Source organism: Microtus oregoni, unplaced genomic scaffold, assembly GCF_018167655.1.
Source record: "Microtus oregoni isolate MIOR12 unplaced genomic scaffold, Mior012 000006F_ref0000085, whole genome shotgun sequence".
Taxonomy (NCBI): domain Eukaryota; kingdom Metazoa; phylum Chordata; class Mammalia; order Rodentia; family Cricetidae; genus Microtus; species Microtus oregoni.
The window spans coordinates 8,701,521-8,726,056 of NW_024543065.1; the positions used below are offsets into that span (position 1 = coordinate 8,701,521).

A 24,536-nucleotide genomic window follows, 5' to 3' on the forward strand; every position below is an offset into this window, starting at 1 on the left:
CCCATACTAGTAGCACTGAACCCAAGAATTTTCAAAATGAGTCTCGAACATGCTTGTCAAATTGTCAAACACTTCAGTACTATCGCCAGCCTATTTTTAACAACATCTCGGAGTGCATAAATTACAACGTTCTTCCCCTTTCTGTGACTTGTAGTGCACCACATCTGAAGAGGATGAATGAGATGCATGTTTCAACTGTCTTGATGGTTTTAATTACTTTCTAAGATGACTCATAACAGGAAGAGTTTGAAATGAGCGCACTTGGAATATTAACGTTTTCAAGAACATGCAAAGTTTGAAATAGGAGACACTAAAAGTGTGTGTTTATTATATTTTATTTTTTATGAAGATGATGTAGAGATAATGTCATTATCATATTTTTTATGCATGCTGATAGAGCACCAGAAATGAACTATGAATGTTGGTAGATTAAAGTTATGGAAGAACATCCTTTCATTAGTCCATGTTGGTGGTTGGGTTTACTTCCGTGATGACATAGTAAAATTTGGAAACTATTTTTAACTCACTTGAGCTTAAGTCTGAAGCTGTGTACACCAGTCCTACTCGCTGTCTGTCTGTGACAGGCATTTCCTCAGACCAGTAGCAAAACAACTGGAAAGAAATACAGAGAAGCCTGAAGGATTTCCATATAATGAGTAGGATTCAAAATTTATATATAATGCTTTAGAATTCAATTCGGATCACAGTCAATTTTTTGCCTGGACAGAAATATTATTTGGACTTGTGAAATGGTTACATATTAACCTATGCATTATGATTAATTTATTAAATAAGTGAAGATGCTATAAATAGGCAGAGATATGACTTAATTATTGTTTTGGTTCCTAGTGGACAAATATCCATCATTATCAATTGACTTATGAGAGTTGGCAGTGTCCTCTGCGTGACACCCAGAGACTGAGGAGTCAGTAAAGGAAGGAGGGCAGGAGAGAAGAGAAATGAGGATGATGTGGAGGAGGACCAGGGAAGCGAAGGGAGGGAGGGGGTGAAGCAGAGTAGAGGGAAGAAGAAGAGAGTTTCCAAGACTCAGAGCAGCTACCTTTAAACAAGATGATGTGATGTAGAAACCCTTTTCCATTTTCCATACAAGGTTATTTAAAATACAGAAGCACCCGCTCTAATACACTTACCCTTCCTTCCTTCCTTCCTTCTTTCTCTTCTTCTTCTTCTTATCTACTTACTTTTTAAAATTTTACCTGAACTGGAAAACTCCTCAGTGGTGCTAGTATGGGCGCAGCAGCCATTTGTCTGACCAATTTTAATTCCAGATTAATACTGAAGAACCAACCGTTCAGAGTCCCTTAATTCTTCCTCTGTCTAACATTGATTTTAAAGCCTGGGATATGGAAAAATGAGAGGTCAGATGCAGAGGGAAGAGACAGGAAGACAGTGTGACCTGAGGGAAGAAGGGCCTGTGAATGAGGTGAAAGCCTCACTTAGGGTAGGAAGTGAGAGTGGCTACAGGTCAGAGAACTGTCTGCTTGGGCACTAGAGAGTCAGGTGTGTACCTAGTGACATTATCTGAGCACACACACAAACTTATGCATACACACACACAGACATACACATACACACACAGATATACACATACACATGCACAGACATACACGTACACACACAGACATACACATATACACAGACATACACACACATACACACAGAGAGACATACACATACACACAGACATACACATACACACAGACATACACACAGAGAGACATACACATACACACAGACAAACACACACAGACATACACATACACACACAGACATACATACACATGCACAGACATACACGTACACACATAGACATAGACATACACACAGACATACACACAGATACACACAGACATACGCATACACACAGACATACACACACAGACATACACACACACAGACATACACATAGACATACACATACACACACAGACATACACACACACAGACATACACACAGACATACACATACACACAGACATACACACACAGAGACATACACATATACATACACCCACAGAGCTGGAAAGCAATAGAATCTCAGCAAATGTTGGAACTTCTTTTATTTTGAGCAGTACCTCTTAACAGACAAGTCATTAGATAGACTTTTTTTTCAATCTCCTACACAATGTTTTGATAAAACAAGAGGTTTGTTTGACATTCCAGGGTACACAGTAACACAATATTTTAAATGCGGTAGCAAAGTCTTTCTCGTGATGGCCACATGGCACTTGGATGTTTGACTGTGCTCCTTGGTTTTGCCATGGTGAATGTTGACGCCTCGCCTGAAGGGGTTAAGGAATGCTTTACTCGAGTTACATGAAGTAGCAGAAACTATCAGATGGAAACAGGAATGGGGAAGGGGAAAAAGGCGCTGCCCTAGTCAACGGTTTCCTAACTCGCTAGGCTTGCATTGTCAGCTAGCTGTCTTCCTTTGGGGACAAGGAGCACCACGCAGCACCCAGGCCCCCTTAACTGCTGCTGCTGACTAGGACGGCCGGGTTTAAACAAAGCTGTGAGTCACACACAGCCTGTAGCTGCAGGGCCAGGAAGCCCTGCTGGAGAGGCCACGCCCCTCTCCCTGTGAATCGCTGGCCCGGACAGGGGAGGGGCTGGCCCTTTGCTAATGAGCAAGTTGCCAAGGCGAGACAGGAACTTCATTCCTCTCTGTGTCAGGATCCCAGAAATTATGCCCCTTCTCTCATCATGAACTGGCTCTCGAGTTCCTCGGGAGTTGTGCTAACTGCTTACCACCCCAGCGGCAAGGACCAGGTCGTCGGGGAGAGCTATGGGAAGGGAGGCGACGAAGCCACCTCCAGGTAAGGAGACCAACAAAAAACCCCTACCTGCCCCAGGAACAAAGTGACAGGGAAGTTGTCATGAGGCAAGAGAATCACCTCTGCACTGGAAGCCTGACCTCAGGCTGCACCATAGACGTGTGGTTTCTTCCCTGTATCCGATTCACCCGGCGAATGCAAGAGCCTTTCGATTACCAGTGGTGGATGGGGGTGGGGGGGAGATGTGGCTCTGTGGCTCTCTCCCAGTAGCTTAGCAGGTGCATGTGCAAACGCTAACTGATCAAATGACTGTATCGGAAACACTCTCTGTGAGATGGAATTCTTGAATGGGCTCAAAAACTCCGCTGGAACTGTTAGCTGGGAAAGTCTGCCAAGAAGCAGGGAGGCTGGTCACTCTACTAGCTGTTTTGAGAGTGGCACCCTCCGCCCCGCGCTGAAAGCAGACCTCTTCGGCAAAATGCCCAGGCTGCTGGCCTGTGGCAGTGCTGTTCCCGTTCTTCGGTGTACGGAGACTACTCCTGCAGCCCAACACACCCCTCCAGAAGGGATTTCAAAAGGGAGGTTTTTTTTTTTTTTTTTTTTTTGTCGGCAGGCAGCACTCACACTGCTGCTAGAGGGAGTGTGGTTAATGTTAAATCACTTTATAGGCAGACAGGGCAAATGTTCTATAGACCATGGAGGCGCAGAGAGTCATCTTCTGTGTACTTTGTTCTGTTTTTTTTCAAGGTTGGTTTTCCCCCCTCTTCCTTTCTCTCCGTAGTGACCTTCTCCCTAGCTGAAACTTTCAATCTCCAGTCTTAGATATACATTACAAATATTGGCCTGGAAGATTGCCAAACAACAGCAACAAAAAATTAGTTGTTAGTAGGTCTAATTCCATCATGATGCTAAAAGTGATAATGAAAACTTCATTGTTCTTGGGTGACTTAACGCCCGGGACTTACACTGAAAGAATACCTCCTTTCATTGGCTTTTCAAATCCCCAAATGTGGGGACGTGGGAAAATCAAAGGAACAGCTGTAACATTCTGGGTGAGATCTTGGCTCAAGAACTTGGCTCCTCACGTGTTGCCCATTGTATCGAGGCCATTGAATGAACTCCTTTTCAAACTTGGGAGGGATTGGTAGCTTTTGTGAAACATGTGTTACTGTTTTGCTTTCTGTTGTCTTTGAGGATTATCAATGTTTTCCATCTATGCTTTTGAACAGCAGTAAAATATTCACCTTCTAGCTGTAAGCAGCCGGGGACAGCAAACTGGTAACTGCCCTGGTTTGCCTTCCACATGGCGGTCAAAATAGCCAGAGCTAGGCAAGCTTGCCTGTTCATCAACTGTCATTAGCTTCAGGCTGGGTGGGCCTGAGGCCTGGAGGTCTGGTTGTGAGAGTTAATGAACCACTCCCCAGCCCCCCCCCCCCTGGTGGGTGTGTCCAAACCACTCATCCCATTGTTCAGACTCCAACCCGGGGGAATTCCTTCAGTTGTAGCAAAGTTTGCTGCTCTGAACTTTTGCATGAGACTGAGTATATTCCCTGGACACTCTTTCCTGATATCTGCAATTGTGTAGCTTGTTGTGGTGGTTTAGACTTGAACAGTTGAAAAAATAAACAAGGAGGAAATGGATTGTTTTCAGCTACTGTGGAAGCAGAACTAACATGGGCCGAGGAGCAGGGTGGACAGTATCCCATGCAGCATGTATTTGTGTGGGGGCCATGTCCCTAGGATGGCTCCAAGTGGCCTTTCTGCTGACTGCCACACTGCTTACCCACCCTGTCCTGGGATTTGGTTTTCTTGAAGGACAGTTACTGATGCTGGGGAGACACGATGGAAAACTGGTTTGAGGCAGAAAGGAGGGAAGAGGGGGGTCAGTCCTCATTAATTTTTACCCTTGAACATAGGGTAATTTCTCAGCTAAGTAGAATGTAACTTTGGGAGATACCTTGTTTAGCCTCGAAGGGGTTAAGACATTAGAATTGGCATGGAGTAAGGTTTGGTAGAAGGAGAGGAACTTGAAGGGTGAAATGGGTCAGTAGTAACTACCTAACGATGGTTGATAATGGTCAGAACTGACTAGGGTGTTGGCTATGGGTGGGTTGGTTGACTGGTAGTGTAAGCATTAGGAAGGTGCTTGCTCCAAGATTTCAGTGATGGTTGATGCCTATTTTGTAAATAAAGTCAAAGTAAAACTCATATACAGAGGCATATACAGATCCTGCATGTCCTCATATCTGTTTAAAATGAGTTGGAGGTAGCTCAAAATTCTGACCATGCTAATCAAAAGACTCCATTTAGTCTAAATAATATCTACGTTGAAGAGCTTTTTAATCAAACAAATGGTTCGATATGATTAGCTTACATACACACCACTAAAAACATAAAGTATTATGTTTATGATTTCTTTTCTTTTTTCTTTTTTTTTCTTTTTTTTTTGGTTTTTCAAGACATGGTTTCTCTGTGTAACAGTCCTGACTATCCTGGAACTCGCTTCATAGACCATGCTGGCCTCAAACTCACTGAGATCAGCCTGCATCTGCCTCCTAAGTGCCGGAATTAAAGGCATATGCCAAATCTTTCTTTATTCCTGTTCTGGTTTTAGGAAAATTTAGGGTGTTGAGAAATTAACAATTTTTTTTTGTTTTTTTTTTTTTTGTTTTGTTTTTGATACAGGGTTTCTCTGTAGCTTTGGAGCCTGTCCTTGAACTAGCTCTTGTAGACCAGCTGACCTCAATCTCACAGAGATCCACCTGCCTCTGCCTCCCCACCAGAGTGCTGGGATTAAAGGCGTGTGCCACCACCGCCCAGCTTGATAAAGTAACATTTTTTAAGTAGTTTGATATCCCTAAATTCCTTGTATTCCATTATCTCTCTTTATCAGAATGCACATCCAACTCCCAGATTGAGGAATTCCTCCTACTCCTGGTTGGGGCTTCCCAATTATAGAATCTGTGTGTGTGTGTGTGTGTGTGTGTGTGTGTGTGTGTGTGTGTGTTTGATTGGTTTTGTTTTGGGGTGTGTGTGTGTGTTCTTTTGTGGTTGTTTTTTTTTTGAGATAGTTTTTTTTTGTAGCCCTGGCTCTCCTTGAACTCAGAGATCTCACTGCTTCTGCCTCCCAAGTTCTGGGATGAAAGGCATGCCACGTCCAGCTAGGATCCTGTTTTCTGTTTTCGTATTTTCTTTTTTGTAATGTTTTTTCCTCAAGGTCCTGGGACTTGAAAGAGCATGTTAACATTAGTTTTCTGGCTGACTGTATACAAATGTTTCCAAAAGAAACCACTTTTTATGGGCAGCTATATTTACAAGACTTTATTTACTTACTTGTTTTCCAGGCAGGCCTCTCAGTATTTGCTGCAGGAAAAGCAATTTTTCAACAAAACTGTTTCTCATGACTTTAGCATCGTTTTAAGAGGGAAGAGAAAGTCCTGTTATGATTGCTTTATATGTTTCTGCTTTTGTTATTTTAATGTTAATGTCAAATGATATCTTTTGTCTTATTGGAAACTCTAACTCTTTCAAAAAATTAATAGTTTAAAATAGGTTGAAAGAATGAGATCTTTGTGTCTGCCTTGAACAACTGTGATGTTCTTTATATAAGGGATACCAAAAACCTGAAACCCAAGGCTGGGAGACCAACAAGGCTTGATTCACACTCCAACTGACTCCCCTAGTCATTAACAGTGTGTGCCACCAAGAGTTCATTAAGTCTCAGCTGCAAGCTGGATGTCACAAGCATACTTGCTGGATCAATGACGTTAGATAATCCACGCAAAGCCCACGGGGCAGTGTTTGACTCAAAGCCAGCCTGCTGCTTCCCTTAACACTCTAAGCCATGTAGAATAGTCTTCCTCCATTTAACATCGTGCTTGCAAATCTCATTTTGTCATGGGTTAAGCAATAGATGCATGGTCACCATGCTTAGTTAAGAACGACGTCAGAAGCTAGGCGTGGTAGCACAGTTCTACGATCCTGGCATTTGGGAGGGAGGGAGAATCAGGAATTCAAGCTGGCCTTGTCTAGTTAGAAAGTTTGAGATCAACCTGGGTCACGTGATGCCATGACTCAAACTACCCACTACCACAACAATCAAAACAAATAAACAAATAATATGGCTTATGGGAAACTGGCGTGGTTGGTGTGTACCTATAATATTGCAGCATACAGGATGAACCAGGAAGATGCAGATTTCAAAGCCATTTTCAGCTATATAGCAAAATTTAAGTCTAATCTATAAGACCACTTTTCTCACTCACACTCTTCCCATTCCAGGTAAAAGAAACAAAAAATTAGAAAATGAAGAGAAACGTATATTTTTCAGTCTTTTGAAATTTGAATGTCCTTGGAAATGTGTTTTTGTTCCATAGCACTTTTGAGTTGGCCAGGGGACAGCTGCGCAGGCAGCAGGGCACCGAGATCCATAAACATTGGCGGAATGTGGGTGGGTCTTTTTTTTTTTTTTTTTTGGCAGCCCCACTCTCTCCTGTCTTCATCCCGCCCTCCTCCACCTTAAGGACCTTTGCCCAGGAGCATGCCAAGCACAAAGCACTGTCACTTTTATGTCCCCATTGCAGCTCTAAACATGTTCAAGTCTCATCATTGCTTTGTTCTGTAAGCCCAGCCAGCCAGCCAGCCACTCAGTTACTCCAAATACCATCTGAGCTGTCACTGAGAATCAGAAAAATTGTCCTTTTGCTGGTGTTTCATGGAGAATGTGAGCCCTTTTGTCACTTTTTCTCACTGTGCTAAGGACCTGAGAAAAGAGAGCAAGCACTGTCCTTGACTTCCAGTTAGAGACTTTAACCCACAAGCCCTGTGGATTTAGACAGCATGGCACCGCGAGCATGTGGTGTAGGAGGCAGCCAGGAAGCAGCGAGACAGATAAGGGTCTGGGTTGAGGTACGCTTGCCCAAGACATACCCCAGGGGGCTTATTATTACTATTAGGCCTTACTTGCAGAAGTACTTTATCACCTCCCCAAGTAGTGCCGCCAGTTGGGATCAGGGTTTCCACACATGAGCCCATGGAAGACATTTCCTATTCAACGTTTCTCGAAAAGAATGTAGAGAGAGGTAACCGGATGTAGACAGTAATCCCCGAGCTTGATGGTCAAGACTAACAGGTATCTGAGAGCAAGGGCTGAAGGCAGAGGGGTTAAGACGGTTAGAGCCTTAAGCCTAGAGGAGGCCCTGGAGCAGATGACAGAGGAACAAGGAGCCCTTCCTGGTTAGAGGGCTGGGGAGAGAAGGAAGCTACAGTAGATAATGGCTGCAGAGAACATTTGGGCTTTTTGATTATACTTAAAAAAAAAAAAGATGGGGCAACATAGAGAGGAGAGGGTTTTGAGGAGAGTAAGAACACAGAGGAGACTTCTACTTTAAAAGGTCCCTCTGGAATAGGGGGTTGATTACAAACCACAGAACCAGCAGCCGTCAGGAGGTGAAGGTGACTGTGGCCTGGGTCAAGGTCTTAGTCATTGCAGTACTGGAGGGAGTGGGTCGTGAACTCCCTGAGGAAGAGTCTGCAGGATTTCCTGATGCCTGGTGTGTGAGCAAAGGTGAACAAAGGTTGTCGCAGAAATATGGGCCTAAATTCTTACAAGGATAGAGTTGCCCCCGCTTTAGATAGGGCACCTTCCCACCGTGTCTAAGGGGGCTGTACTGGGAAGATCCAGAAACCAGCCTTGAATGTAAGTTCTAAGAAAAAAGACATTGCTTTGCTTGATGAGGTTAGCATTTCGTTTCTCTCTCACAGTGCTGGGGATTGAGCTCAGGGACTTGTACACATCAGGCAAGCAAGCGCTCTACCACTGAGCGATACATCCAGTCCAGGGCCATCATTTTTATGTGACTCCCCGTGGTATTTAAAAATCCAATTGCTGTGCAATTAGTAATTCCTCCCAAATTTGTATGTCATCTGAGGCTTTCATTATTTTGTAAAAGGAAACTTGCTAATAAGTTTTTAGATTGACCTTACCTTTGTTGAATTTAGTGAGGAAATACATTTTTTATTTTAATTTTTTTTTATTGAGAAAAGGAGAAAAAAAAACATAAGCAAAAAACAAGTTTCCACCTCCTCCCAGCCTCCCATTTCCCTCCCCCAGGAAATACATTTTTTGTTTGTTTTTTAAGACAGGGCTTTCTTTTTTAAGACAGGACAGCCCTAGCTGTTCTGAAACTAGCTCTGTAGATCAGGCTGATATTGAACTCATAGAGATCCACCTGACTGCCTCTAGCATGCTGGGATTAAAGGCGTGTATCACCAATGCCTGGCAAGGAAAGAAAATGCATTCTTTGTACCTATCCATGTGGCTGATTGTTTTTTTTTTAATCTTGCCCTGAATTTAATGACATAAAGACTTTAAGACTTGATGTCTTTGATCTGTAGTGCAAAAGCCCTCCCCATAATTTCTTCTTGAGCTGTTAAGATGCGCACACACAAACTCTCTCTCTTAAAGATTATTTATTTATTTTGTATACAGTGTTCTGCTTGCATGTATGCCTGCCTTGCCAGAAGAGGGCACCAGATTTCATTATAGTTGGTTGTGAGCCACCTTGTGGTTGCAGGGAATTGAACTCAGGACCTTTGGAAGAGCAGCTAGTGCTCTTAACCTCTGAACCACCTCACCAGCCCCAAAATGCACACTCCTGACTGGGTAGCTCTTACTCTCATTTAAGCAGCAAAACATTGTTTTTTCATTGACCACATCTTAAAAATGTGTGTGTCAGTGGGGGTGGAGGTAGAGGGAATTGTTTAAAGTTATCTTCATGGAACTTGCTATTAAATTTCTGCTTTTCAAATATAAGGGTTCAGTGATCACATACTGTATCCCCACCCCACCCCTGATGAAGCATCCCTTGTTATTCCTATACTCTGCTTCCTTCTCTTACTGTGTCACAGCCCTGTCCTCTCCTGCCCCCTCTCAGTGGGGCTCGCTCTTGCTCTCATGGGCAGCCTTATTATTGTGATTTATTTAGGGTGTGCTGTGTATGTATGTATATATGTGGCGGACCGTGTGTGCTGCATCCTGTGTGTGGCGGGCAGAGGACATCTTGAGGGAGTGGTGCTCTCTCTTACCGCCTAGATTCCAGGATCAAGCTCAGGTGACCAGGCTTGGTGTCATGGCTCTTACCTACTGACCCATCTCACCAGCCCTCGTTATTCTTTTTACATGTCAAGTTCTCTTACTGTTGGTTCTATTATGTGTTGAAGCAAAATGGCCTCAACAGTTGCTTGTGTAACGTGATGCATGGGCCTGAGGATAGGCTGCACAGCTGCTGGACTTAAGCCACTCTTTAAAACTGATTTTTATTTTACGTGCTTTAGTGTTTTGCCTGCATGCATGTCTGTACGAGGATGTCAGATCTTAGAGTTACAGACAGCTGTGAACTGCCATGTGCTGAGTGTGGGATTTGAACCTGGGTTCTCTGGAAGAGCAGTCAGTGCTCTTAACCACTGACTATCTATTTGTCCAGTTCCATTGTCACTTTTAATCTTGATGGAACACCAGAGCAAATATTTTTTTTTTCTTTTAGTTTGTCTCATATATATGAACCAACCTCTGGCACACTAAAGACCAAGGCTGCCCTGTTGGGAGTTCTTTTTCTATGCCCCCTACTCTTGCATCAATGAGGTCTTGTTATATCTGCTGCCTTCTCTCCACTTGATTTAACTCTGCTTACGGGTCCTGGGAAAGCTCTCTCTGCCATCTTTGGGGCATCACTGTATGTGCTCAGAACTGCGAAAACCTAAGGAGGAAGGTGTGCTGAGATGGTGTGATGAAAACCTCACTTGAATTTCTCCATCCCGTGTTTACTTTCATGGGCCAAACTTTTCATTTCAAACAAGTACTTAGAGATGGGTTGTTTTGTTTTATTGGATAGGTAATGAGCCTTTTCTTTTGCTGAGAGGTGGAACATAAGAAGGTCTTTATTAGAGGAGAGCGGGGATGCATCAAAGTGTCTGGAGCAAATTCAGGCAGGAACCACAGAAAGCATGTCCAGATCTTGCTGTAGACATATTCTTTTTGATGCTGCGCTTGTCACTTTGAACTGGCAAGGTATTTATTTATGGAAGTAAACAGGAACCATGGAGACCTGTCTGGCCACGCGCCGTATCTTGAGTCCTTTAAGTACTGAGTCCACCAAATTATCTGTGTAGAAAGAGTGGCAAGCCTTGTGTCTTGCAGTTATATTTGGTAGCTGCCTTTTGGCTGGGAAGAATACATTTTTTTTGTTTGTTTTTCGAGATAGGGTTTCTCTGTAGCCTTGGAGCCTATCCTAGAATTAGCTCTTATAGCCCAGGCTGGCCTCGAACTCACTCTGCCTCCCGAGTGCTGGGATTAAAGGTGTGCACCGCCACCATCCTGCTTAGAAGAATACATTTCTATAGAAGAAGTGGGGTTTATCATATATAAGGATCTTGGTCATAGGGCAAGAATCCATCCTCTTTTCTGTCCAGTGACTGGTCTTGTGGTGTCACTTGTGACTGACTTGCTTTTTCTTTAAGACTGTTACCTGTCCATTAGCTTTATACTCTGAACATAATCTGATCATTTCAGTTTGACTATGGTGGCTCTTTGTAGGTGTCCTTTTTCTGCCTTCTTGTGTCTTAGAGCTAAATGGCTAAATGAGTAATCTTTTTATTAAAATTTAAAATTGGAATTTTATTTGCCTAGTTCAATATATATATATATATATACACACATACAATATACATACATACATACATACATACATACATAAATTTCATATATACAGTCTTGGCTGTTTTGGAACTCACTTTGTACAACAGGCTGTCCTTGAACTCACTGAGATCCGCCTGCCTCTGCTTCTCAAGTGCTGGAATTAAAGGTGTTCAACACCATTGCCCAGTTAGTTCATCTTATTTTGATGCATGTATGTGGGCACGTGTGTGTGTGTGTGTGTGTGTGTGTGTGTGTGTGAGAAAGAGAGAGAGAGGGGAATGTGCAGTGCGTGTACGGTGTGGTGTGAGTATGGAGTCCAGAGGAAGTTATTAGGCACCCTGTTCTGTCACTCTCTGCCATATTCCATTGGAACAGTCTCTTGCTGAAGCTGAACCTACGTTGGTGGCCAGAAAGCCCCAGCACACTTTCTGTCTCTAGCTAGCACAGTGCTGGAATTAAAGGCATGTGTGGGTGGAAGTTAGAGGCATGTGAGTGGTTACGCCCAACTTTTTACCCAACTTTTTAACGTAGTGTTGGAATCCAAACTCGGGTTTTTGCGCTTACACAGCCAACTCTCCTACCTCCCTGAGTTTAGTACTAAGTAGGCCATAACCAGTTTCCAGGCAGTGGACTGTTTAGTCATTCTAGGCCTTTCTAGAGGTAAGACCTGCGGAGAGAGTAAGGTTCCCACAGGAAGGATGTATCCGTCATCTTTTCTAAGATGTTTAGGACATAGTATTTCTATAGATTTCCTCATCTATGAACTCAGTATGGCAATACTCCTGTTCATTTCACCTGGTTAATTCTAAACATCTTAAAAATGTAGTTGCGAATTGTCAGAGTCCATTTTCTGTGCTTTAGATTTTTCTCCAGATGTTTTACTTAGCCAGAGCCCTGGCATTTTGGTGTGATTTGCATTGTCCATACTTGGTTGTACGTTCTTGGATTTAAGGATCTTAGTGGTCTCAGTGGACAGGTTGCTTAGTTGTCTTAGCAGAGCGCCTATTCCACTTTAGGCAGGTAATGCAAGCTTGAGCCATAGGTGTGAGAGGGAAAAGGTATAGACATGGTACAGGTAGAGTCTGACTGTCTGACTGGAGCGGTCTGAGTTCTGCTTGTTCCTGGCTCTAGCCACAGGCAATTTACTGATAGTCTGGGGGCATCAGGTTTTTTCTTCCGTTATTCCTCCCTCCTTCCTTCCTTCCTTCCTTTCTTTCTCTCTCTCTCTCTCTCTCTCTCTTTCTTTCTTTCTTGACAAGGTTTCTCCGTAGCTTTGTAGCCTGTCCTGGAACTCGCTCCATAGACCAGGCTGGCCTTGAACTCAAAGAGATTCTGCCTCCTGAGTGCTGGGATTAAATGCAGGCATTACCACTGCCTGGCTTTTTTGTTTTTCTGTTCAAGGGCTGTCCTGCTGTTGACTGAATTAACATGGAGCATCCTAAGGAGAATGCTTGTTTTAGGGGACAGCTTGTTTCCTGTGGTGATGAAGGGCAGTGAGGGCCTGCTGCCTGTCAGTGAACAAACTTGGGAAAGTATTGAAAAACACTTTTTTGTTTGTTTGTTTGTCTGAGACAGGGTTTCTCTGTAGCTTTGGAGCCTGTTCTGGAACTAGCTCTTGTAGGCCAGGCTGGTCTCAAACTCACAGAGATCACCTGCCTTTGCCCCCTGATTGTTGGGATTAAAGGCATGCGCCGCCGCCACCACCACTATCTTGAAAAGCCACTTTTGAAGTGAATTTGTTAATAGTTTTGAAATGAATGTTTGCTTTGACACACAGGAGAACATCGTTATCTTAAAAACCATTTTTGAGCTTGGTGGTAGAGGCACGCGCCTTTAATACCAGTCAGTACTCGGGAGACAGAGGGAGGCAGATTTCTGTGAGTTCAAGGCCACTCTGGTTTACAGAACAAGTTCCAAGACAGGATTGAAAGCTACACAGAGAAGCCCTGTTTTGGGAAGAAAAAAAATTTTGGAGTGACTCTTTTGTTTCAGATTATTTCAGAATAAGCACTATAATGAATATACAAAAAGCGTCTTAACGAGTTTCGTAGTATTGAAATGTTAATGGGGTGGCTGCTTTGGACTGCTTTCGTTCCTTATTTTAGGAGCATGCAAACTCATAAATCACTTATTACCTTCAATAAACTATGAGGTCATTCAGGTCAACAAGAAAAGATGGCTGCGGACTAACGAGTATTTGCAGGTACATTTTTTTGTAGCTATTATATTTATATTCCCCTTTTTTGCCCTTAAATTGTAAATATATGTTTAATGGACAGCTGTGAGTGTCATAAACAGGAAGCAATTAATGCTTCCTGGAGCAGATATCCACAGATGTCCCATTCTGATAAAAAGAAAGTTTGAGCACGTGGGTTGGAGAGATGGCTCTGGGGACAAAGGCAGTCACCATCATGCTAACTGACATCCACCTGATAGCTTGAGTTAAATTCCTGGACTCTGCCCACATGATGGAAAAAGAGAACGGACTCATGCAAGCTGTCCTTCAACCTTTGAGTGTGGAAATTTTAAGAATGTTAGTGTCTCTCTCGGTGTGATCCGTAATGCCTGTCTTCAGGCGTCTGTTGTGTGCTGGGCAGTAACTTTGGAAAGTGTCCTGCTAGCCTGCTCTCACTTCTCTCTCTGTACCTGCACTTTACACTCTTGCAAGATCCTGCTCATAAAGCAGAAACAGGCTGCTGTGCGGCCATCACAGAGGTGGAAGTAACTAGAAGGAAGAAATGCAGAGAAATGTGAGACAGTGGAGGTCAGCTCTGTGAACCTCTTAAAAATGAAAAAGCCATTTTCCGTAGGAGAGCAAGAAAGCATATATGATGAAGTTCTGTGGGTCCTCCACACACCCCGTTCTGCCCATTGTTGATTGGTTCCTTTTTTAAAATTTTTTTTCTGTCATTGTATTTACATCCCAACTGCAGTTTCCCCTCTTCCTCTCTCCCAGGTCCATGCCGCCTCCATTTCCCTTCAGAAAAGAGCAGTCATCCCAGTGATAGGTTTCTTCTTATTAAGCAAAATATGCCACTTATTTGTAACACTGCTGCTAGGAGAAACACCTTCTAATTTCCCATCAAATTTAAAAATAAACTTTCTGAACCCTAATGAGACCTTCAATTCTACTGGGGATTACTATTCAGAGTATACTGTTTGCTCTCCGGCCTTTTATATAGCAAGAAATGGAAAAAAAATTCTCTGTCTTTTTGTGTTTAGTTTTTTCATTCTGTATCTTTTCCAAAATATGAGGGCTGTTGGTATGACTCCAATAACTATGACTTCCTGTGACCCCTGAGAAACTTATATATATATATTTTAAGACAAGGTCTCATTGTGTAGCCCTGTGGGCCTGGAACTCAATATATAGACCAGACAGGCCTTGAACTCACAGAGATCCTCCTGTTTCTGCTTTCCTAGTGCTGGAATTAAGAGTCTCATGCTCCACCGACTGAGCTAGCCGGGCGCTCCGCTCCTAGTGCTGGAATTAAAAGAGTGTGGTACTATGCCCAGCCTACCTTTTAAAATTTTTAAATTCTGCCACCTGTCTTCTCTCTACCCTCTCTCATCTGTCTGTGTGTGAATGTGCCATGTGTGCAGTGGGGTGCCTGTGGAGGACAGAGGACAAGTTTTCTGGGTAGGATTTCTTCTTTCACCCCGTGGGTGATTGGCATGGGACTCAGGATGTCCTTGGTGACAAGTTGAATCTTCCTGCTGGCCCTTGTCATTTGTTTTGGAAGATTCAGAAGTGTGGGCACTGACATGTTCTCATGCTCCTAGTCAGGTCAGATTTGACCTGGGATGGCGTAGTTAATTTAGTGAAGTGATGCTTCACTAAACGCAAAATGCTGCACTAAGAATGCTTTGCCTCCAAGCTGCTATCCAGCTCTGATGGAAGCCTGGGAGATGGCTCAGTGGTAGAGGCGGGTCTGAGTTCAGATCCTCAGAACCCATAGAAGCATGGGTGATAGCGCTCCCAGAGAGATGGGAGGTGGAAATAGCAGAAAGCCCAGGGGCTTGCAGGCCAGCCAGTATGGTGTACATAGCAGGAAACAGTAAGAGACCTACATACACCTACACTCACACAAAGACAAAACAAAAACAAATAACTCCCACACCCATACCAATCTGAAACTGTGGGCTAATCATTGAATTTTGACTGAAAAGAATTCTGAATTTTGCGTAGTTTAGCATTAGAAACCTAGTGTATCATCTCTGAAAGCCAATGATAATCACATACCATAAATATTTGAAAAAATAATAGGCATTATATATTACTGATGAAATAAATAGCATAAGCCGGGTGGTAGTGGCACATACCTTTAGTCCCAGCCTTTGAGAGGCAGAGGCAAGTGGATTTCTGTGAGTTCGAGACCAGCCTGGTCTACAGAGCTAGTTCCAGGACAGCAAAAGCTACACAGAGAAACCCTGTCTCAGGGAAAAAAGTGGAAGGAAGGAAGGAAGGAAGGAAGGAAGATTTTACTTGGGATAAAATGTAGACAACTCAAAGTTTTTCTTAAAAATGTATAACTATAGACTATTGTAAATATTATATAAAACATAAATTTATAAAACATATATATATAAAATTTCAAATATACCTTTTAGTAACTAAACATCTCCAGAGGTCTTTCGTGTGTAAAGATGGTAAAATCTGGAAGTAAACAAATGTCAGAATTCCCACTTTTAACAAGGTGGTTGCAAGGAAATCCAAAGACACAAATTCTAGAAGCATGGTTTTAGAGCACCCCTTTCAAAGAAAAAATTTCCAAAAAACTTTGGCTGAGTAGTTGAGGTTCACTTTGACTAAGAAAAGACAAGTTCGCTGCAGGAAGTTGAGCAGGTTATTTATAGGTGGTCTAGAAACATGTAACTCGATTAGCGTGTTTTATAATTAATGCTTCACTAGGGTTACTTGTGTGGACCTGTTTATTTCTCTGTTCAAATAATACAGTCAAAGGTGTCATTGTCACCTGACAAAAATGATTAGTATTTTACTTTTTTAAAACTCATTTTTATTGATGACAATTTTAGCTGTGAGGGCAGGGAGAGGTACACTCATATTTCTAGATTAAATTTATTTGAATTACAACTTTCTGAAATACTCTGTATTATAGTGGAGTTGGATAGTTTTATATATTTAGATGTGGTTGGGAATTATATAAATTTCTTATTCCCATCTTTTAGGTTTATTTTCATTTATAAAACTGTGTGTGTGTGTGTGTGTGTGAGAGAGAGAGAGAGAGAGAGAGAGAGACAGAGAGAGAGACAGAGAGAGAGACAGAGAGAGAGAGAGAGAGAGAGAGAGAGAGAGAGAGAATGATGCAAATATTGTGTGGATACCTATGGAGCCAGAAGAGGGTGTCCAGTATCCCGGAACTGGAATTACAAATCATTTTGAGCCTTCTAATAGGAGTATTGGGAACCAAACATGGGTCCTCTCAAACAGTAACGAGTACTCTTAACTACTGAACCATCTCTCTAGACCCTAAGTTCCTATTCTTTTCTTGAGTAAGGTTCTATCCTTAAGAATCAATGGAAGCCGGGTGGTGGTGGCACATACCTTTAATTCCAGCACTTGGGAGGCAGAGGCAGGCAGATCTCTGTAAGTTCAAGGCTAGCCTGGTCTACAAAGTGAGTTCCAGGAAAGTCAGGGCTACACTAGAGAAACCCTGTCTCAAAAAGAATCAGATAACATAGTCTGTGAGTGACATGATATACTATAAAAAGCATGTTATTCTCAATTTTTGATTTTAGTAAACTCTACAAAGGAAAAATATAAGAATCCAAATAGAGGATTTGGATGTGAAATGTCATCCTCCATAGGCTCAAGTGTCTGACCACTCTGCCCGAGGCTGGTGGTGCTGTTTTTGACTGTTATAAATCCTCATATGGGTCCACAGCTGGAAAGCTAGGGGTTTGTGGGCTGATTTCAATTCTGGCCTGCATTCTTCACTCCTGAGCAACTGCGACACGTAGGGCCATTTGATTGCATGTTCCCACCATCATGAATGGAATTAGTCTTATTTCCCAGACTGCAGGTGGAGCACTGTTACTAAGTGTTACATTAAGAAGAGTTTTGGGGCTCATTGTTTGGGTGTAAGCAACATGTGCAAGCTTTCTTGTCGCCTATACTGTCCAGGTAGTATCTTAAGCCTCATAAAGATAGAAGAAAAATGGTAGGAAATAGCATATTCTGATGAAATTTGACGAAAAAGCCCCTCTCTGTCTTGAGAAACATTTGATACTAACATTCTGGGGGAATGTCGTCTGTGAAAACTAAAATGATTGTTTTCTGTTTGTGTAGAAAAATGTTAAATATTGTGTACCTGGGACCAGTCACTTTGGGTCTTGTTATACTGCAACATCAGCAGTTTTCAGCTTCCCTTTGGCTGTCCACTGTGCATTTATACCTCCAGAGCTGGTTCTTGGTTCCCACAGCAAGGGAGTTTTCTCCCTGCTGCCCCCAACTTGGAGACAGTCTCACTGTGCAGCCCTAGCTAGCCTGGAACTCCCTCTGTAGGCCAGGGTAGCCTCAAACTCATAGAGATCTGCTTGCCTCTGCCTCCTGAGTTCTGACATTGAAGAGGTGTGCCACCATGACAGGCTTTTTATTTTTAGATATTTAAGTTTCAGCTGGGCATGGTACTGCACACTCACCAACTGAGCTCTTGCCCGGTGGAAACAGTGGGTTTCAGAGTTCAACTCACATAGTCAGTTTGGGATAGCTAGGGCTTTAGAAAAAAAAGAAAGGGAAAGGTTCATATAATACATGTCTGTTTCAAAAATATTTACTTAGTATATTTATAGTATATATAACTTGCATGTATATCCCCAAACCTAATATGATAGTGAGGTATTGTTATGGAGGAACTATCTTGTGGCAGTTTTAGTGCTGATGTGGGGGAAGCACAGCGTCAGAGGAACTGTGGCCTGGCCAAGCAAAGATGTAGCACCCGGCCTTAACTGATTGGCTTCCAGTTAGTGGAGTTTTAGCTACTCTCGGTGCCAGTAAGGTGGTTTGTCTATTGTGTCAAACATTGGTTGTATATTTTGGCTTAGGAAAACTCATTTGTATCTTGGGTTACATGCTTTGATACTTAAGAAAATTGGACAATCTTAGTGACCATCTTTCCCTCTAGAACATCGATTTTCAGGTAAGGATTACAGCTGGTTCACCTCATTGAATATGGCGAAGACCACAGCAGTCCGGAGAAGTCACCAAGCTGGCCAAGGCTGGCCTGTTGTGGCAGTGCTGGGATTTGGAGCTTGACCCTGGGAAACTAGCTATCAGGATCTTCAGCCCTATACCATTCAAAAGAATCGTTTTACTTCCAAGTTTTGGAAACAGAAAGTAATGCTTTGGAAGCACATACAGCACAAGTTTACAAAGAGTGAAGTGTTTGAATCCTGGCTGATTTATGTTCATTTTCATAATAAAAGCTCTTCTGCTTGTAGTATTTAAAGGAAATATTGCCAATCTGGATCCGGGACAACTCATTGATGGTAAAGTGGTCATTTGGGGAAATTACTCCAGCAACTTTCACACACAAAGATCTAATTTATCCCAACGAGTAGTGATTTTTACCCATTCTGTTAATTAATAAGCAATTTTACGTAACCTTAATGTCTTCCCTAGTATTTTGTGGTTGACTCTTCATGTAACTGGAGCAAACTATTGTAGAGGAAAAGCAAAGCAAATATTTGTTGAGCATACTCTGTTCCTACGCACTTCAAAATGTACTTTCCTGTAAGATGAAAATTGACACCTTGATCCCGATGAGGGAAAGAACTGGTGTTTATCAATGTTTATAAATGAGCTCTGGCTTAAAGTCCAAGCACATTGTCATAGCATAAGGGACGTTGACATGTTTGTGTCTGAATGGCACCAGGACCTCAGTTTCTGGGGAAGTCATTATCTGTGGCAGGTGTCATGTGGGTTTTCCAGCAGTCTTGAGATGAAGGACAGTAGTGGGGGCTGCAGAAACAGAAGAGGAAGTCTGGGCCTCTCTAGATAGAGCAGACGAGATAAGTCTGGGCAAGGATTTGAACCAGGAAACTTCCAAGGTTAACGGGGACACGGTATTAAAATGGTTTTATATCTCCACCATTTCTTTGAAGATGAATAAGCAGATTTTCCTTAGGCCTTAGGAAAAGGACAGTAAGACTGCACCGGGGCCACATTATCTCCAGGTTGACCCCCAACAACTCAGCTCATTCCAGGGTTCACTCACTGTGTGAAAGTTTCCCACAGCCCTTTGAGTCGGCCCTCTTCTTGAGCTGTGAATCTGGAGTTCTCGCAGAGGCCCCTCTCAAACTGATTAGGTCATCTGAATGCTTGGGGTTGGGGCGGCATGGGGCTGTGAGGGCATGACAGCCATGGCCTCCCGCATATCCAGAGATCTCAAGATAAAATCATCTATGTGGTGGTGGTGCTTTTTGATTAAGTTATTGTAGGTGTTTATGAAGGTGGTGAGTGAAGGCTGGCTGGGGACATGAATCTGTCACTCAGCCTCGGGTCATTCCTACCTGGTCCCTCATAGTATTTAGACTCTTGACTTATGAATGTTGACCAGGGGATGGACACACTGTACCTCTTTCAGGGGCATCTCCATTTTTAGGCTAAGTAATTTGAGATTTGTCAGCAAGCAAGCTTAAGGTAAGTGAACTAGCCTGTTCTTGTTCCTAAACCTAGACCTGTGTATAAACAGTTGATTTCCAGGCCAAGGTGTCCCTGTATGACATGCTCTGAAAATGTTCCTGCTGCCTCAAGTTGCAAATCTTAGCCATAATAGAGTTTTGTATCTGTCCAGACTGTTTCCGTCATAGGTCACCGTTGCCGGAGAAACTCTCTCGGAGGAAGGCAGCAAGCTTTCAAGTTGGTGCTAAAAATTTGACATGGCTTAGGCTCCTTGGCTTTATACCATCCCTCCATACTTAGGGAAAGCATTTATTTTGAAAGATTTTTCAAAACTGTAAAGGCTGTAGGTTCAGTGCAGGAAGGACAGAAAATGACCCATGGGTAACCCAAGTTTAGTGGAGTCATTTTGTAAAAGGGGTCTGCTCAGTTATGCCTCACTCCCCAGAGGGCTTCCTTTCTGAGGGAAAAGAACGAAAGGAAGTGTGTATTTTGTAAACATTTCACAATATAAAAATAACATCAATAGAAATGCTGATGGTGCTAAGTCCTTATCCTGGCCCATGGGACCCAAGTCCTAGTCCTGGTCCAGCGGGACCAGAGATCTCAGTTTAAGGGAAGATGGGATTTCTAGGCTTTGGGGTCAAGAATAAAACCATGGTTAGAGGATTGAGAGAAGATCAGCTGTGGGAGGGAGGGACAACTAATCTTGTCACCATTCAGAGGCACTGACCACATCAACACTAAGGAAACCCCAGGCCAGTCCAGGCCCAGGCAGCCACAGAGGGATTGCACCTGAGATGCAACTGGTGATGGATGTGGTGTGTTGGCCCAGTCTAGGACACTGGAGAGTCCATCTTGGGCAGACAACGAGTATGGACAGAGCAGTAACTAGAAAACATGGCTGCAGCATGGGGTATATGTTGCAAACCAGCTGTGCCTAGGAGGATAATGTAATCAGGTGGGTGAAGTACCAACCAGATAGCTTCCAGATGTTGCTGTTGTGGACAGTTCACACCTGGGTCCACTGCACACTCCAGATTTCTAGCCTGAAAAGCTCCTTTATGCTTTTTTTTTAAAAGTAAGATAAAATAAAATAAAATAAAAACACCAATATTACTGTTTTTAAAAGTGGCTTTTAAAAGTGACTTTTCCTTATGATTCTTTGACCATTAAGTTTTCGTGCTTGCGAGACCACTGCTTTTGGGATTTTCTTCTGAAATTGTTAGAACCAATGCTTAATGAAATGATTGAAATAGTGAGTTTCGTTAAGAAAAGTCAGCTTTGAAAGCTATCAACAGTAGCAGAATTCCTTGACAGTCAAGGTAGATCTTTCCATGGGGTGAGCTGATCTGCATGGCTCAGTATTGCCCTACCACCATTTCCTAGATCCTTGATCTTGTAGCGGGAGTTTCCCTGGCTTTGAGGGTCCCCAGGCTGGCAAGAGCTGGGACCAAAGTCTGTTCAGCTTTTGATCGAGGACCAGGGCTATGGAAAGTCTGCTCTGTGTTTATGTTGACGGTGACCATTTCTGGATCACCCATTCACTTCCTTCCATCCTGCACACTATTGCCATCGCCAGACAGAATAAACGATTGAACAACCAGTTTGTTAGATTGTGAGGTCCCTGTATGGTAGCTTAGCATGTATTGCATTACCAGCCAGAATCAAAGGATGCCTTCAACGAGTCCCATGTGTAAATGAGGCAGAGGGACAGCCATTGTTTCATGGTGCTTTTGCATACAACCAGACTTGTGAAAAAACAATAACTCGGAAGTTGTTTGCTTTGAATAAAATGTCAGTAGTGGTGAAGTAAATTTACAATTTCAGAGATTTAAAGAGAAACTTGCAAATACTGTACAGGCATATGTAATTGATTTGCTCCTCCATGAATCTTCTAGATTGTGGCATATGTTGTTAGGTTCATGAAATTGTAGTATCACACATATCACACATATCACACATTCATCTTCTTTTTGAAAGGAATATGAAATGCCACAAATCTTCACAGCGGTGTGTTTTTGATATGTCCCCTCTGTGTATGAATATTTTCAAAGTGAATATTTATACCCCTGGATATTTGTATTGTGTCTTTGGAAAATGTAAATCAGGAAAAAAATATTGGTTTGAAAATGAGTCTTTTCTGTGGATTCTAAAGCTGTGCTCATGAGTTACAAAGTTGGTTGCTTCCGTGCTGTGTGGACCACATGTTTGATTGTGTTGGGAATATCAAGTCACTTGTAGAAGGAGCAGCAGGCTACGTTCCCGCCTAGATCCCACACGGCTAGCTTAGCCCTGGAAATAATAACACACAATTTGTATTCTTTTAAACACTGCCTGGCCCATTAGTTCTAGCCTCTTATTGGCTAATTCTCACATCTTGCTTTAACCCATATTTAATAATCTGTGTAGCACTACGAGGTGGCTTACCAGGAAAGATCTTAACCTGTGTCTGTCTTGGTGGGAGAATCATGGCGACTGCCTGACTCGGCTTCTTTCTCCCAGCATTCTGTTCTGTTTACTCTGCCTACCTAATTTTCTGTCCTATTAAAGGGCCAAGGCAGTTTCTTTATTTAACCAATGAAATCAACACAAAACAGAAGACTCCCACATCAGTCACTTTGCATTTGGAGAGGCCACCTGTAGTTTATAAAGCTCTGATCTGAGAAGAGGTGAGATGTCTTAGTCCTGTTTCAACTTATGAAGTGTTCCTCAAAGTACAACGTGCGTGGGCATACACGTGATAAATGTAGGTTTGATTTTTCATGTTTGAACCTCTTTATGCCCGGCATGTATGTCAGGATGTTAGCATTATGAATAAATAGCTGGGCATTTTTATAAATTCCACGCCGGTCATGCATGTATGTTTACTTGGGCGGGATATTTATGTTGATTTTGTGATGAATACAATATTGTGAATGGCCTAGTTGTTCAAAGCCCTTGCCTGTCTACTCATTATTGACATTAGACCCAATTTAAATTCATGGGACTCGTTAAAACAGGAACAAATCTGCTTCCTTTTAAAATTGGAAATGCTATCTCCTTTTTAGTTGTAAGATTCAGAATGGGAATTTGAATACTGGGATGCCAGGAGCTGGGGTGATAGAGAAAGAATGTTTTCTTTTTCTAGGTCTTTATGAAAAGCAAATGTGTGATTTTTCTGAATGAAGAAATGGAGGTGTTTCTGCCGAATCAGATGTCCTTATGTACAAACCTTGTAACAGTGAATCATTTTTGAATTTTTGCCGGCAGAATATTTAGCGAGAAGCTGTAATGTGTACGTGGATCTTAAGCCTGTAACCAAGGGAAGTACACTGCTGACGTTTTCAAAGGCAAACACAGCACGTGTCCGTATCTCCATCTTGAGCACTGTGCTCCTCTGAGAAGGCTGCCCTCACACGGGCTGTGGGTGAGGACTCAGGCACGATTATTAGCATTAGCAGCCACTTATTTCTCGAAGAATTAAAGACTGCCCTATTGGTTCAGCTTGTTCACCAAATTCCAAAGAGGACGCAGAACATTTGTATGTCAGTAACTCAGAGGGCTGGGGAGATGGCTCAGTGGGGAAGCTACTGGCTGTGTAAGTATAAGGACCTAAGGTTAAAATCACATACGAAAAGCCTGGCCTGATGTTGTGGGCCTATAACCCCAGTGCTAGGAGCAGATACAGGAGCAGCCAGAGGCTCTCTAGCATGCAAGGATAGCCTAGGGGGTGAGCTCCTGGTTCAGGGAGACAGCCTCTCTCAGAATGTAAGGAGGTGAGTGATTGTGGAAGACATCCGATGTCAACATGTGCCCCCTCCACATGCCTGCGAGTCATGTGCACATACAAACACATGCACACACATGAAAGAATATTCATGTATACCTGGTTTGAATCCTTCGACACTTTTTTTTGCCTATTTTTATTTGTCTATTTTTATTTTTCTATTAGACAGTAGTATTTAGGATATGTGGCGAGTTCCAAAAGGCAGAGTTGTCTTCACTGGGGGCAGCTTTGTTCAGTGTACACTACCCAGGGCAGCAGTTGTCTGTGATGAGACATTTTCTTTTAAAGATTGTTTCACGTAAGTCCTTGGGGATTGTTGAGTAGGAGCTTTGCTCGCTGTTCCATGTTTGGCACTCTGTGCTTTCCCAAGATAAGGTTCTGCAAGGAGTTTCTCAATTTCTACCAAGGGTGATTAACTTGGTCACCTCTCTGTGCTCCAGAAAGGGAGGTTCTAGCCACTGCAGCTGCGGGTCAGTTCAAGCATGCTCTCTCGGTGTTTACAGATAGAAGACATTGTCCATCAACTAAGGACCCGAGAAGGTTGTATGCTTCACCTGTCTGCTTGCCTGGTCGTGACTGAGCTTTACGGGAGGTGGTGGATGCATTCTAAGTAGAATGAAGAAGATTTTGAGGATG

General features: G+C 42.8%; 1 protein-coding gene across 3 annotated transcripts in view; it reads left to right on the forward strand.

Moving 5' to 3' along the window:
- Window positions 1-24,536, forward strand: part of Arhgap18 (Rho GTPase activating protein 18) — a 221,717-nt gene that overhangs the window by 71,458 nt on the left and 125,723 nt on the right. The window contains exon 1 of one of the 3 annotated variants that reach the window (XM_041654684.1): window positions 2,659-2,837. The exons of 1 other annotated variant lie outside the window; for it this stretch is intronic. In XM_041654684.1, coding sequence (XP_041510618.1) covers window positions 2,725-2,837 — 113 coding nt within the window. In that variant the 5' untranslated portion in view covers window positions 2,659-2,724. Of the gene's footprint in view, window positions 1-2,658; window positions 2,838-24,536 lie in introns of those variants that run through there. One more of the 3 variants, XM_041654682.1, reaches the window with a different exon arrangement.